At 34.6% G+C, this 15,610-nt stretch overlaps 1 protein-coding gene across 2 annotated transcripts in view; it reads left to right on the top strand.

Annotated features, from left to right (window-relative positions):
• The window catches only part of PTEN (phosphatase and tensin homolog), a 94,555-nt gene that overhangs the window by 20,492 nt on the left and 58,453 nt on the right, over window positions 1-15,610 (top strand). For both annotated transcript variants that reach the window (XM_008071752.2, XM_021719430.1), the window contains exon 2: window positions 7,235-7,319. In XM_008071752.2, the coding sequence (XP_008069943.1) occupies window positions 7,235-7,319 (85 nt within the window). The remainder of the gene's footprint in view (window positions 1-7,234; window positions 7,320-15,610) is intronic.

Below are 15,610 nucleotides of genomic sequence, written 5' to 3'. Positions count from 1 at the left end.
AACTTCTTTAGGGAGGTAGTCTTTGCTTATTTATTTATTAGCCTTATAGTCTCAATGTCTCTTGCATATAATATTCAGTATACTTTTGAATGATTATATGGATGAAGGAGGAGGCCAACTGGAGGAGGTTAGCTTTAATGAGTATATAACACTTATGTATAGTTACAGGCAAGTTTTCTTAAGTATGCTAACCAGATCCTTTACTTACTGCTGTGGTTTCAGTGTCCTCTCCAAAACTCATTTGAAATTTAATTGCCATTGTGATGAGTTGGGACCTTTAAGAGGTTATTAGGTCATGAGGTCTTTGTTTTTATAAATGGATTAATGCTGTTATCATGGTAGTGGAAAAGTTATAATGGCAGTTCAGCCCCCTTTTCTTCTGTCTCATTTGCTTCCTCCCACCTTCTGCCTTGGGATGACTTAGAACAAAGACCCTTGCCAGATGCTGATGCCATGCTCTTGGACTTCCCAGCCTTCAGAACCATGAGCCATATAATGTTCTCTTCATTATAAATTACCCAGTCTGTGGTATTCTAGTATAGTCACATAAAACAGTAAAAACATTGGTGCCAAGGAGTGGGATTATTGCCATAACAAGTACCTGGACATGTGAAAGTGACTTTCACATGCCACTTATTTACGTGTACTGCACTAGAATAATTTGGAGAAACATTTAAAAAGCCTGTATGTGAATGGAGAATTAAGGGCAATTCTGGTGAGGAGTCAGAAGAGGAAGGTTGTAGGGAAAGTCTGGAACTTCTTAGAGATTACTTAAGTGGCCATGATAGGGACATTGGTAAAATATAAATGGTAAAGGTTACTCTGATGAGGTCTCGCATGGAAATGAAGAACAAGCTATTGGAAACTGGAGTAAAGGCCACCCTTGTTATATAGTTGCAAAGAACTTGGCAGAATTGTGTCCATTTCCTAGGGCTTTGTGGAATGCAGAATTTAGGAGTGATGAACTAGGAAATCTGACAAGAAATAACTAAGCAGCAAAGCATTCATGCTGCCACATGGCTGCTTTTAACCATTTGCATTAAGCTGATGAGGGGACATAACTTAAGGACAAGTTATCATTAAAAGAGAAGCTCAATGGAAAGATTTGGAAAATTTGCAACCTGGCCACTTAAAAAATGAAAAGGTATGCTTAGAGAGCTAACCAAGATTCAGGCCAAGCAGCTGTTTGCTAAAGAGATGAGTATGGCTAGGAGAGAGAGCCAGGTGCTATTTATTAGGACAGTGGGAGAAAGACCTCAAAGGCATTTTGGAGATCTTTAAGACTGCCCCTCCCACCCACAGTTGCTGAACTCTGGTGGGGCATGATTTGGGAGTTGCAGACAGGCCTGAGTCGTCCACAGGCTTTCTGCCAAGGGCTACCTCAAGACTCTGCTCCTTCCATTTCAGCCCATTGCTCCTTGGCCACCATATCCACAGCTCAAGGGGTCTGAGGTGTGACTTAGACTGAGTACTCAAGTGTCCTTGTGCTAATTTCAAGATTTCAAAGGATGTCAGGGTCAGCCTGGGGGCTCAGGCAAGTATCTGTCACAGGGATGAAGCCACTGCAGAGCCTCAATCAGGACAATACTGAGTGGAAATGTGGTGTTGGAGTCATCACAGGTAGTCCCCACTAGGGCATTGCCTAGTGGAACCGCGGCAGCAAGACCACCACTGAGGCCTCAGACCTGTAGAGCCACCAGTGGGCAGTGTCAGCCTGGGAGAACTGCAGGCATCAGCCTCTAACCCAAGAAAGCTGCATGGGCTCAGCTCAGTAAACCCATGGGGGTAGGGCTTCCCAACGCCTTGGGGGCCCAGCCCTCACCTCTTTGTATCAAAAAACTGGACATGGAGTAAAGGAAGATTTTAATGTTGTTCGCCTTGTTGGGGTTTTGAACTTACTTGGAACTCTTATCCCTTTCTTCTTGCTTATTTCTCCCTTTCAGAATGGGAGTATCTGTCCTATGCCTCACCAACCATTGTGCCTTCACCAAGTACATAACAGGTTTTGATTTTACAGACTCAAAACTGCTGGGAATTTGCCTCAGGAGGAATTGTACCTTGAGTCTCATCCATATCTGATTTAGAAGCTACTTTGGACTTGCAGTTGAAGCTGGAATGAATTAAGACTTTTGGGCCTATTCGAATAAGATGAACATATTTTGTAGGAGAGAAGGACATGTGTTTTGGGGGGCCAGGGGAACGGTGCTATGGTTTGAATGTTCTTTCTAAAACTCATTTTGAAATTTAATTGCCATGTCTTCATATTAAGAGGTGACCTTGAAGAGGTGGTTAGGTCATAAGGGCTCTGTTCTCATTAATGGATTAATGCCATTCTTCCAGGAATGGGGTTATCTCTAGAGTTTGGCCCCCTTTTTCTGTCTCAGATGCTCATGCCATCTCTTGCCATGTGATACGTTCCACCAGATGTGGCTCCTTGATCTTGGACCTCCCACCTTCTAGAACTATGAGCCAAATAAATAAACTTCTGTTCTTTATAAATTATTCAGTCTGTGGTATTCTGTAGCAGCAGAAAATGGACTAAGACACTTGCTTTATTAGCATATTTCAACGATGAATTTTGAGTTTAGTTCTGGTTAGAATGACCACATTTCAAGGGACTTTGTATTTCTGTGCTTTTCTATGAAGGGAAAATCTTATTGACTTTCTCACTGAATTTAATGGTTTAGGTTTGGTCAGTTTGTTAGTGATAATAATTCTAGCTTTTAATAAATATAATTCTTTGTTTCATTGTTCAAAAATGTAGATAATTTTAATATATGTGTTTGACCAAAATGTATTTGTAACTTTTTAGATGGGAATTTCGGAGTGATGGTTAGCAGAGAATGCTTTGGGTTCCCTACTGTTGCTTTCAGTGCTTCATTTTTTTCCTGACATGTTCCATTTTCTTACGTTTGTCCTCTAAGGCAGAGTTTAAAAGTAAAGACAGTTCAGTTTCAAGATTTATTGCTTTAGGATTGATTGTGTCTCTGCTCTCTTTTTCTTGCTCTCTCTTTTTTTTTTTATTGAACATACATAATATGCCAAAACATTTCGATAATTGCACAAGAGCTCCATTTTTAGGTGAGGCTGTTTTATTTTTTATTTTTTAATTTTTCCTATGCCAGAGGTTGGCTAAGAGTTGGGACTACTTTCTTATGTGAGAATAATAAGATGACAACTAATATTTTTGATGCTAAAATGATAATCCTAATAGTTTTCTTTTGGAGTCTTTATAATAACCCTTTGAGGTTGGGAGTGAATTTATGTGTTTTTGAAGTAACAAAAATTACTACCAGCACATAATAAATATTACTTAAATGTTAGATGCTTTTATTAGTACAGTATTTATGGTAAAAACTTAAGCATTTTAAATAAACTACATTCAGGGCTTATTTAAGTCATACAGGGCAAGACAATGTTTTATCATGATACTTAGTAAACAGACTCAGAGATAATTATAAATCACATAGTTTAAGAAATTTGTTATAGAAACAGTGCAGGTACATTGTAGCAAAAATAGAAAATATGAAACAAACAAAAATGAGGAAAATGTGCATCCCTAACACCTGTGGATTATTACTTTTAGTACCTTAGTTTGTAATCTCTTTTTTTACATATGTATAGATATGTATTGTTTTTTCAAAATGGCATTATACTGTACATTCTATTTTGAAATCTACCTTTTAAAGTTATTTATATGTACTTTTTCATTTTGTTAAGTTTTCATCTCATGCACTAGGCATATCACATTAAAATTTTTCTAGTTGCCTCACAGTTGTCCCTTATGGCTGGTTTGTCTAAAACAGTATCCAGCCCAGCATTATATTCATGATATTGATTGTTAGAAACCTTATTAAGTCTTTAAAAATCAAGGGCAGCCCTCATCTTCCCCATTTAAAAAAAAAAGTTACTAACTTGTTGGAGACTAGGTCATGTCCTACAGACCTTTTAAATTTGTTCAATTTACTCTGTCCTGATGTAATTGACTTCTTCTATCCTATGTATTTCTTGCAAATTTAAATGTACATCTAAAGGGTCTGTGGATTTAAATTGAAGATACTTGGCTGTCATAGGTGATGCTGTATCCTTTATATTGCATATCAGAAGTTACATGATTCCTACTTGACTCTTGATGATACAGAAATTGGCCACTGACATTGGGCAGTGACAGTCTTTTTTGACCATTGTTGAATTATATTTATCACCTTACATTAGAAAGTATTTTGTGTGGCATTGTTTTAGTTCTGTAAGAAAATTCAGCATCTCATCAACCACTCACCTGTTGGTTTAGCACCATTTGTTAATCTTTGCATATATCAATAATTTCATTAGGATTTACAAAAACATGACTTTTCTAATTCTGTCCTTTTGCATTTATCAACTGATGTTTTTCTGTAAGGTAGAGCTTATGAAGTGAGGCTATTTGATTACCTTTAAATATAGTTTCTACAGGAAGAGCAAGATAAATACTCTTCCTTTACCACTTTTCAAAGTGAAGAACTGTTCCATTAGCTACCTCAGGAGGTATTACATGAAGAGGGTTTTGTTGTTGTTTTAACTTTTTTTATCTTGAGTATCTTTATAGACTTAGGGATTTTTGCTTTATTCATAAGGTTGTTTTAATTTACTAATATCTAAATGTTTTCTTTGTTTAGATTATTACAGCTAATTATTGAGACCTTTATGCTAACTCTGTATATTTGATATATAGACTGTTAATCTCTGTAAGCGTTCCTTGCTCTGTTGGCACAGAAAGATATCCCAGGCTCACCTGTGTCTTCTCTGCCCCCGGACCTGGCATGAACTCTTTTATTTCCAGGAATGTGGTTTTTTTAAAGTATATTATGGTATTAGAGATGAAAATCTGGGTTCTAGGAATGTTTACTATTCCTAGGGTGACGTTGTTTGTAAGCCATGTCAGTGAAAAGACCTAGAAAACTTAGATTTTTATAAACATGAATTATTGAAATTGATATTTTAATTTTTAGGTGATTTCTTGATTTTACAATGTTATCTCTGTTTTCTTACACTTACAATCATGAATCCTAAAATCAGCATAACTTTATTGTTTATTTCTATAATACAAAGAAAATAATTGGGGATATCAATAATAATATGACTAAAAACAGTAAAGCCATCAAAAGAAGTTTGCTATTTGCAGTGTCCCAATAGCCTTAAAATAAAACCTTTTTCCTGGTTGCCAACTTGATATTTAATCAGGTTTATTTTTTTTTTAGCTGTGTTCAATGTATGAGATTTTTTTTTTAAAGTCTTTTTTTCTTATGTGTAATTCAAAGGTCAAAACTATATAAAGATATACACAAGAGTCTTGTTTCCACATGTTTCTGCTATGCTTCTTCTTCCTTTCCCTTTTCTCTATGAAGCAACCATTTTTATTAGTTTCTCATTTATCACTCGTTCATGCGTGTGCATGTTAAGTGTTCACAGTAAAGCAAATACATGTGTAAATATTATTCCTCCCATCGCTGTACAAAAGATACATCCTGTAGGTATATGGTATAGATCTCTCCAGTCAGATTATAATTATCTCATAGAAAGAACATGTTGTGCACATATTAACCTTTTCTTAAATTATAGTATTAAAACAAAAACCTTCAGTAATTTGGTAATTATTTTTGGGTTGAAAGTATTATTGAAAACAAGTGAATAATGTGAAGGCTGCTGGGGAAAAAAAAAAAAAAAGACCTAGAAAAGGGCATTGCCTTAGAGGAGTTTTGAATTGTATTTGGAAGATAAATGGATCCAGAAGTGGATGGGCAGACATCATTGGATTTGGTCTTAAAAGAAGGCTTTAGGCAAATTAGCTGTGCTGGAGTGAAAGGTCTGTGCCAGAAAATCCTGAGGTTAGAGAGGATTGATGGAGTTCAAGAAAAACATGAGAGCTGGTATGATGGGTAGGCAAGAATCCTAACAATATAGGTTGTTGATGATTTTTGTAGTTGAATATACTAAATGAATATAATATAATAAATGCTTTTTGAGTGTAGAGGTGTGTTTTTATGCCAGCCATACTCTGTAACATAATTGCGCGTAATAGGCATGCTAAATATTCATGACAGTTCCCCTGAACAACAACATAAGGGTTAGGGGCACTGACCCCTGTGTAGCTGAAAATTCACAAATAACTTTTGACTCCCTAAAGACTTCTAATAACCTACTGTTGGCTAGAAGCCTTACTGTTAACACAAAGTTGCTTTAACATATTTTGTGTATGTCTCATATAGTGTATTTTTACACTGTTCTAGAGGCAAAAGTTACTATGAAAATCATAAGGAAGAGAAAACATTTATTAAGTGGAAGGGGATCATCATGAAGGTCTTTATCCTAATCATTTCACTTTGAGTAGGCTGAGGGGGGAGGAGGTAGAGCAGGGATTGTTGGTCTTGCTGTCTCAAGGGTGGCAGAAGTGGAAGAGGCCCATGTAGAAGTGTGCCTGCACCATTGCAACCCGAGGGCCACCTGTGCATTGATTGGAAGTAATAATAAGAATAATAATAATAAAGTTTCTACCTCAGTCCAGTATTACCAAGTCATAGATAGCAAGGGCTAGAAGAGACCCTAGTGTTTATCTCTTTGAACCTTATCATCATGTAGAATAGGAGATTGAGGTCTAGAATGGTTTAGTGACTTGTCCAAATTCTACAACTACTTAGAGGCATAACTAGCTTTTAAATTTGACTTCGAGATGTTCATTATATCTACTTTTTTCTACAATGTAGTGCCTTTTTTAGCCATGAAAAACTAGAAGTTGAACTGTTTTTTAAGGTAGGTTTTGATATTTTTGTTTTTGTCCCCAAATACTTTAGTTTTGTGATTTGTAAAGTCCAAGGTTTTTGTTTGTTCTCATATACCTAAATACTGTAAATGTGGCATTTATATATTTATATTATTTAGATGTGTGTGTGTATGTGTGTATATATAAAATGTTATATATCTATGCTTTTTACCTGAGGTGCATTTGTAATTGCTAAATAGAGGGGTTTGAAAATTATTTTGCCATAATTGTTTTGAGGGTCTTTTTTAAGAATTGATACATTTACTAGTGTTTCTTAATTACACATAATTGGTTATAGATAAATACATGGATAGCCTTTTATTATAATACCTATAATGGGATAAAGCTTTCGTTTTATAATTGGCTAATGTTTTAAAATGTGTGCATTTAGTTTACATTGTTGCATATTTTAGATATTTCCTTAACTTAAGCACTCAGATATTTATCCAAACATTATTGCTATGGGATTTCCTGCAGAAAGACTTGAAGGCGTATACAGGAACAATATTGATGATGTAGTAAGGTAAGAACACTTTTGATTTTCTATTTTCTCTTTCAAATATTGATGCTTATATTCATGTTATGTTTTCCTTAGAAAAGATTTCTAAACCAAAGAAAAAGACATACTTTGTAATGTAAACTTTTATTATTAACATCATGGTACTCTGTACTCTGTTTTTTGTTTTTGTTTGTTTGTTTAATAAACCTAGATGATTAATACAATGTATTTTTATGTAGTACAATTTTTAATGGGGTGCAAAGTATCTGAAGAATTACTTGATACAAGGGATACAGAAAGGAATTGCAGGGTGAACCAAAGTCTAAATTATTCTGTTTTATAATTTGGCAGAATTTCCTGAGTATAATTATCATTCAGTTTAGAACATTGTAGTTCTCAAGGCCCACTTAAATATTACATTTTTAAGTATACTTATGACCTATGACTACATGGCATATTTTATAAGAGAAGGAATTAAAAATATATATGAATACATTAACTGTACATTGTCAGTAGGAACTTTAACGACTCTAAAAAGTTAAATCTCTGAGCCAGGCATTGTAGCCTATACCTGTAGTCACAGCTACTTGGGAAACTGAGGTGGGAGGATTATTTGCCTTGAGCTCAGGAGTTCGAGATCAGCCTGGACAACATAGCAAGACCTCATCTCTTAAACAAACAAACAAACAAAAAATAAATTCCAGATGATTTCTTTTACATTCTTTCATAAGTATTTTTCTTGGAGACTTTGAATTTAAACATTTGGTGCTTATGAAAATTAAATGTTACAGTGGATGGGAAAATAATTCATAACTTGTAAAGCATTATGCAGATGTAGAAGTCGTTTTTAGTAGTTGTGAATATAGACTATCTGCGTTATTTTATGAGCTAGTCATAAATTGTTTTGCTAAGTGGTTATTAACTTTTGGCAACTTGCTTTGAATCACAGTATATTACGTTTTTGCAGTATTAAGTTATGTTTATTTGGAGTTTTGTAGTATGTAGATTGTGTTCAAAATTAAATTTTAATTCTGTAAGAACTACAACCCCACTTTTTTTTGTAGTTTCTGTTAAAATTATAGGTAGTATCTAGTGGTGCCTGAGTTACAGTTTAAGAACTTGAAGATACGGAAATGAATTTGCCTTCTCATAGTTAGGCAGAACACAGTAGAAGGATGCTTAATGTTGCAGGCCGATAGCTTGTTATGATATGACATCTACAGAAAATACAGTGAGCTGATAGAGAATATGGGAAACACGCAGTGTAGTACACAAACATGTATTCTCTGCTGTGGTGTAGAAGAGTTTATCGGATCTCTCTGTGGCCCGATTAAAAAGATCTCAGATGACCTACTTCACATTACTATAAATCCGTATTCAGCTAAGTTCTAATCCAACCCAGCCAGATTAGTACTCATACTGAAAGAGTATGAGCACACTAGATAGAGCGGGCGGGTTTTCTGATTACTGTAAGGATACCCTCGTGGTAAGTTAATCTGGTGTGCTAGTTTTTACATTGGTTTCTTCTGAGTGTGAATTAGTCATTGAGGTTGATTTGTCATTTTTAAGGTTACTGATAAAGTCCAGCTTCTGGGCCTGTACAACTGATCATCAGACCTTAGATTGTAATAACTTCACCAAGAAAATACTATGCTGGGAAACATTTTGATCCCTCATCTTCTGATTCATAACTCTTACCCTTATGCATCTGAATTAAATGATTCACACATGGAGTTTGTAGTCAATAATCAAGGTTGACATTAATTCTGTCTAGTTTGTTTCATCTAGTCTTATGTCCTTTTTAAATCTGCTGTTTCTAAGAAAATGTTTTATGTGTCTGAATTGTTACCTGGCCACAGATTCTTTTAGCCAACCAATCTTGACACCTATTAGGTAATTAATAGCATATCAATATGAAGAATTATCAGCAGAAGATAATAGCTGTGCTCTCATTTTGGTTTCTTTTGTCCGGTTCCTTTTTTGATTGGGGTATAAATGGCCAGTAAGGCTTTGATAGCTTCCATTGCCTAGCCTTCTTCCCTTCTTTTATAAGACAGTGGACGAACAGTGACCAGGAAGGAGGATGCAGGTTTTCCTATCAGCTGAAATAAAACTCAACCATTTCGAAGGAATTTTGCTTTCTAAGGGAATGGCTGTGCCCAGTACCTAAATGATTAATTTCCTTGATTGGTTCACATTATGTTGGGGGCAGTAGTAATAATCAGTAGCGATTCCTTTTTTGGCTCAAAGGTGATAATATGTCAGTGAAAAAAACTTGTAAAAAATTTTCATATACTTCTACTTTTCTGTTAACAAAAGTATTTTCACTTGGGTTTTTCTTTGCCTTCTCTATTAGGATGCCCAAAGAGTATTTGAAATTACCCTTTTATCTCTAATTCCATATTTTCCAGTGATTTTTTTTTCCCCCCCTGACAGGAAGTACTGTGCAAAATTCAGACTTTGTTTTGTTGTACTACATTATTGAGTAAAATAAACTCAAATTGCAAACACCTTCATGCTTAAATTGTCCATATTATTTAACTGTTTTAGGATTGTGGTTTGTTAGGGCAATGTGAAATGTTATACTTGAGATAATCGATATTTTTGAGACAAATATTTAACATCTTCTTTTGAGGTTTGAGGTTATCTCCTAGAATTAGGAATATAAAGGGAGTGTGAAAAAAATGAACCAAGCTGAAAATTTTTGCTATCTTAACTGCAAATGTTTTGCGTAATAAGCAATCAAAATTGACAGGGCAGGACAGGGGCATTCATAGAAGGAAGTTAAAGAGCTAACTTTTCCCAAACTTTTTTTTTCCTTACAACTACCTTTTTCCTCCTCCTTTCTTGATGCTAAGCTTTTGCTTGGACATACTGGTAATATGAAACAATGTTTTATTCAGATAATTGATTGTGGTATGTATTTTAATCTTAACCCTCAGGCTAATACCAAAGTTACCTAATTTATGTTATCTGATTTAAATCTAATCAGTCTTTAAGAAATTAATAGTTCTTGTGTTTAAGAGACATAACCTAAAAACTGTTTTGTCCCTAATAAATCATGAAAATGTAGGTGAAACAGAGGTGAACTATCTTTTTTGCTGCAGAACCGTAAATATGCTACTATGCATTGTAAATTTCTCAAGAGTGAGATTCTAATATGCCACTTTTCTTTTTCTTTTTTTTTTCCCTTTCCTGCCTTTTTCGTTTGTATTACATTAAGTAACATCTCTTTAAACATTGTTTCATGGAGCACAATTTGGGAAAAGTTGAATATGGAAAAGATGCATATAAAAATATTTTCCCCTCATCTGAATCTATAGGAAATAATTAACTTCCTCTTCATTTACTGGGAAATTTTTGGTGAGAAGATTTCTACATGTATTATAAGAAAATGCTTAAGAGCACAGTCTTGTGGTGTTTAGTGATTTTTTTTGAGTTGGAGTCTAACTCTGTCGCCCAGACTGGAGTGCAGTGGCTGCTCCCGGCCACCGCAGCCTCGACCTGCTGGGCTCCGGCGATCCTTCCGCCTCAGCCTTCCAAGTAGCTGGAACTACAGGCACGCGCTACCACACCCAGCTAATTTTTTGATTTATTGTAGAGATGAGGCCTCGCCAAGTTGCCCAGGCGGTTCTCGAACCCACAGGCACAGGCAATTCACTCACTTCAGCCTCCCAAGGCGCAGGATAGTGATTTTTTAAGAAAGATTTATCTATTGTCTTGTTTACTGTGAGCTTTTTAATCCATATATAAACAGCTATCTTACAGATTCAAGAGCCCAACTTCCTTTTGTGCTATTATATATATTTTCTTCCTGAAGAAACTTTGAAAATATTCTTTTAATTATATGTTAGTCTCTCAGTCAACCTTAATTGTATGTTGATTTTCAGTACATGGGAAGTGTTTGTTGCCTTAACATTGTTATTATTGGCTATTGCCTTTAAAAAGGAGTTCAAGAGAGATTTAGAGGCAAACTCCAAAATAATTTAGAAGAAAAGATATCTGTTCCAGCCTCCCTTTCTAACATTTTCTGACTCCTTCCTTCATATTGCCTCCCTGTTTCTCACTTTTTTCTTTATTGAGGTGAAGTTCACATAACAGAAAATTAACCATTCAAAAGTGTACAATTCAGTAACGTTACCTTCACAATGCTGTACAATGACTGCCTTCCACTTCTTTTGTTAGTCTTATTTCCTTACAGATAGGGAGCCTTGATGGTTAGGACAGTGTTTATATTATCTCCACCAATCCATTTTTTGGTATTTTAATAATAGGTAATACTTATTGAGTATTTATTTACATTTATAACTGTTGTGTAAGCAGTTTACATGTGTTATCTTATGAAATCTCTTTAGTAAATATATTCTGATTTTATAGACAGTGTAAAAGAAGTTACCTTCCCCAAGTGCCATAGCTGGTAAGTAGTGTGACTGAAGGCTGAATGTAGGTCTGTCAGAGTCCAAAGCTGATCTACTGTATTATCTTGTATACCAGAGCACAGAAACTGGAAACTTTTGGGCTGTTCCAGCCCATTGGTATCCTTTGTTTGGCCTAACATAGTGTGGGTTTACACAGTATTTAAAATTGGAATTTATCACCTATATTTAAAAATCAAGAGACTTCACCATAAAAAGCTGTATTTCTAGCTTCTTTTGTTAAGTTGGAAGTTCTGCCAATACTTGGCTCACATCCTTTTGTGCCAAAAATCAGCTGGAGTTGTGTAATGCCTGACCTGTCCCTGTCATCGAACAGATTATTAGTTGCCATTTCTCATCTATTCTGCCTCCTTTACTTAAATTATCTGGCTGACTGTTAGGCATTTGAAATTGTAACTTTGATTCTGTATAATTTGTAGAATTAGTAATTAAATCCTTTTGTGTAAGAGTTTACATTATTAGTACATTTATAGGCTTCTTTAGACACTCAGAGTATTGTAGAATGTTGTATGCTAATTGTATCAGTTAAAATGTACAATGAGATCATTGTAGACATCTAGTGTCCAATTAACAGGATTCATAAAGAGAAAACAAAGGGGGAAAATCATCAACAAATATTAGAAAATTTTTTAGGATTTGGGTTTCCTGATTGAAAAGAACTACATAGTGCCAAGCACAATCAAGGAAAAAAGGCCCATACAAGAAAATTTATTATGAAATTTCTTTTACAACATGAGAAATAAAGAGAATATCTAAAAAGCTTTTAGGATCATTTAGGAGGGATTAGGAATATGAACAGCCAGTGAACTATGATCATGCTACCGTACTTTAGCCTGGGTAACAAAGTGTGATCCTGTCTCCAAAAAAAAAAAAAAAAAAAGATTAAAGGTAGAAGGTGGTAAAACACCAATTCAGGAGTTCTCCATTCAACATAGAATTCTGCATCCAGCCAAACCCTCAATCAAGTGTGAAAGTAGGAGGGAAAACACTCAAGGACTTTCATGAGGAACATTTTTTAGGAGATGACTAAAAGATGTGCTCCAGCAAAACAAGGGAGTAAACCAAGAAAGGAAAGAAAAAGGTTTCCGTAAACGAGAATCCAACTCAGAAGCAAAAAAGGAAAGTCCCAGGAGTCACCTCATTGACATGTACTGAAGATCTTATCAATTCTGATTGGAGCAGGAGGACGAAAAGGGTTTTGAGGAGGAAAAAAAGAAATTGACAGACAGCCAGATGTTGAATTATTTGGGGGGAAAATGCAGTGGATTCATACAGAATTAAGCACATTAGTAAAAGGAGGCAATTGTTAATGTTGGTTAATTGACTTAACCCAAAATTGTGATATTGTTAAGAAAATTAAGGAGTTTAAGGCAAGTGAAACATATGTGTAGAGTGCTACTAGTTTTGTAAGCCTTCTTGTGTAGATAATACATCTATAAGAAATAGAATTAAGAATAATATTTAGAAACACTGAATTAAATATGAGGAAAAAGAATTAGAGTAGTTGAGGATGGTTACTTCTGTGGAAAAGCAGTAAAAGTTTGAGCATAAACAGGGCCAGAGATGAATAACTTTTTATTATGGTAACATATGTTATATATACACACACGTATGCATACAATTTACCATATAACCATTTTTAAATATATTGTTCAGTAGCATTAGTACAGTTGTGTTGTTGTACATCCATCACCACTATCCATCCATCTTTAGAACTTTCTTAGCTACCCATACTAAAATGCCAAACCCATTAAATAATAACTCCCCCTTCCCCCTCCTCTCGGATTCTGGTAACCCACTATTCTACTTTCATGTCTATGTATTTGCATATTCTAGGTACCTCATATAAGAGGAATCATGCAATGTCTGTCTTTTTGTCATTGGCCTGTTTTACTTATTAGCATAACATCTTTAAGGTTCATCCATTTTATAGTGCACGTTAGAATTTTCTTCTTTTTAAATAATATTTCATTGTGTGTATATGCCACAGTTTGTTTATCCATTCATTCATTGGTGAACACTTGGGTTCTACTTTTTGGCTATTATGAATAATGCTGCTGTGAAATATATGAGTGTTTAAATTTTTGTGGAATCACCATACTGTTTTCTACAGTGGCTGCACAATTTTGCATTCTAACTAGCAATGTAAAAGAGTTCTGGTCTCTACATCCTCACCAATACATATTATTTTGTTTCCCCTTTTTTGGTATGATAGCCATTCTAATGAATGTGAGAGATAACCTGGTTTGGATTTACATTTCCCTAATGCTTGGTGTGATATTAAGCATTTTTATGTGCTTATTCATCATTTGTATATTGTCTTTGGAGCAATGTCTATTCAAGCCCTTTTCCCATTTATGAATTGGGTAGTTTGGTTTTTTGTTGTTGTGCTTTAGTAGATCTTTATATATTCTGGGTATTAATTTTTTATCAAATGTGTGATTTTCAAATATTTTCTTCCATTCTTTGGGATGCTTTTTCACTCTGTTGATTATTTCCTTTGCTGTGCAGAAGCTTTTTAGTTTGATGAAGTTCAGCTTCTTTATTTTCTTTTGTTGCCTGTGCCTTTAGTGTCACATGCAAGAAATTATTGCCAAATTCATGCCATGAAACTTTGTACCTTTGTTTTTTTCTAAGTGTTTGATAGATTTGGCTCTCATATTTAGGTCTTTGGTCAATTTTGAATGAATTTTTTGTATGTGGTATTAGGTAAGAGTCCAGCTTCACACTTTTCCACATGGGTACCTGGTTTTCCCAGCAATATTTGTTGAAAAGACTCTTTTCACCCTTTGAATGGTCTTGATGCCCTTGTCAAAAGTCATTTGACCATAGATGTAGGGATTTATTTTGGACTTTCTATTCTATTTCGTTGGTCTGTGTATCTGTGTTTATGCCAGTATCATACTATTTTTATTATTACAACTTTGTAATAAATTTTGGCATCAGGAAGTGTACATCCTCCAAGCCATTGTATTGGCGTAATTTCCTTTTATTCCTAGTTTGTTGGTTGTTTTTATCATAAATGGTGTTGAATTTATTTCAGATACCTTTTCTGTGCCAAATGGAGTGATGATGTGATTTTTTTTCTTCTTTCTGTTAACATGGTGTATGGCATTATTTTTTGTATATTGAGCCATCCTTGCATTCTTGGTCTTCATGTATAATCCACTTAATATGCTGATACTGTGTTGAGCATGTTGTATCAATGTTTAAAAGGATGCTGGTCTGTTGCTTTCTTTTATTGTCTTTGACTTTGCTGTCAGGGCAATGTTGGCTTTACAGAATGTGTAAGAAAGTGTTCCCTATTCTTTAATTTTTGGGAAAAGTTAAAGAAGAATTGGAATTAGTTCGTTAAATGTTTGATAGAATTCATGGGTGAAGTAATCAGGTCTATGACTTTTGTCTGGAAAATTTTTATTATAGATTCAATCTCCTTACTCTAGTTCTAAGTCTATTCAGATTTTCTGGGGTATTTGTGTGTGTGTGTGTGTGTGTGTGTGTGTGTGTGTGTTTCAGTCTTGGTAGGTTTTGTGTTTCTAGGCATTTGTTCATTTAATCTAGATTATCCAATTTTTTGGCATACAATTGGTCATAGTACTCTCTTACTATCTTTTTTAATTTCTGTAGACTTGGCAGTAATGTCTACCCTTTTATTTTGGATTTCGTATTTGAGCCTTCTCTCTTTTTTTCTTAGTCTAGCTAAAGCTTTCAATTTTGCTGACCTTTCAAAGAATCAACTTTTGGTTTCATTGGTTTTTCTCTACTATTTTTGTATTCTCTTTTATTTATACCCTCTCTAATCTTTATTATTTTCTGATTTCGATTTGTTTTATTAACAAACTAGTTAAATATTTATTTAATAAATATAACTATTAATTA

The sequence above is a fragment of the Carlito syrichta genome, unplaced genomic scaffold (genome assembly GCF_000164805.1).
Source record: "Carlito syrichta isolate Samal-C Ts95f unplaced genomic scaffold, Tarsius_syrichta-2.0.1 Scaffold314712, whole genome shotgun sequence".
Classification (NCBI taxonomy): Eukaryota; Metazoa; Chordata; class Mammalia; order Primates; family Tarsiidae; genus Carlito; species Carlito syrichta.
The sequence above is the reverse complement of the archived record's forward strand: the minus strand, read 5'-3'. Positions and strand labels throughout refer to the sequence as shown.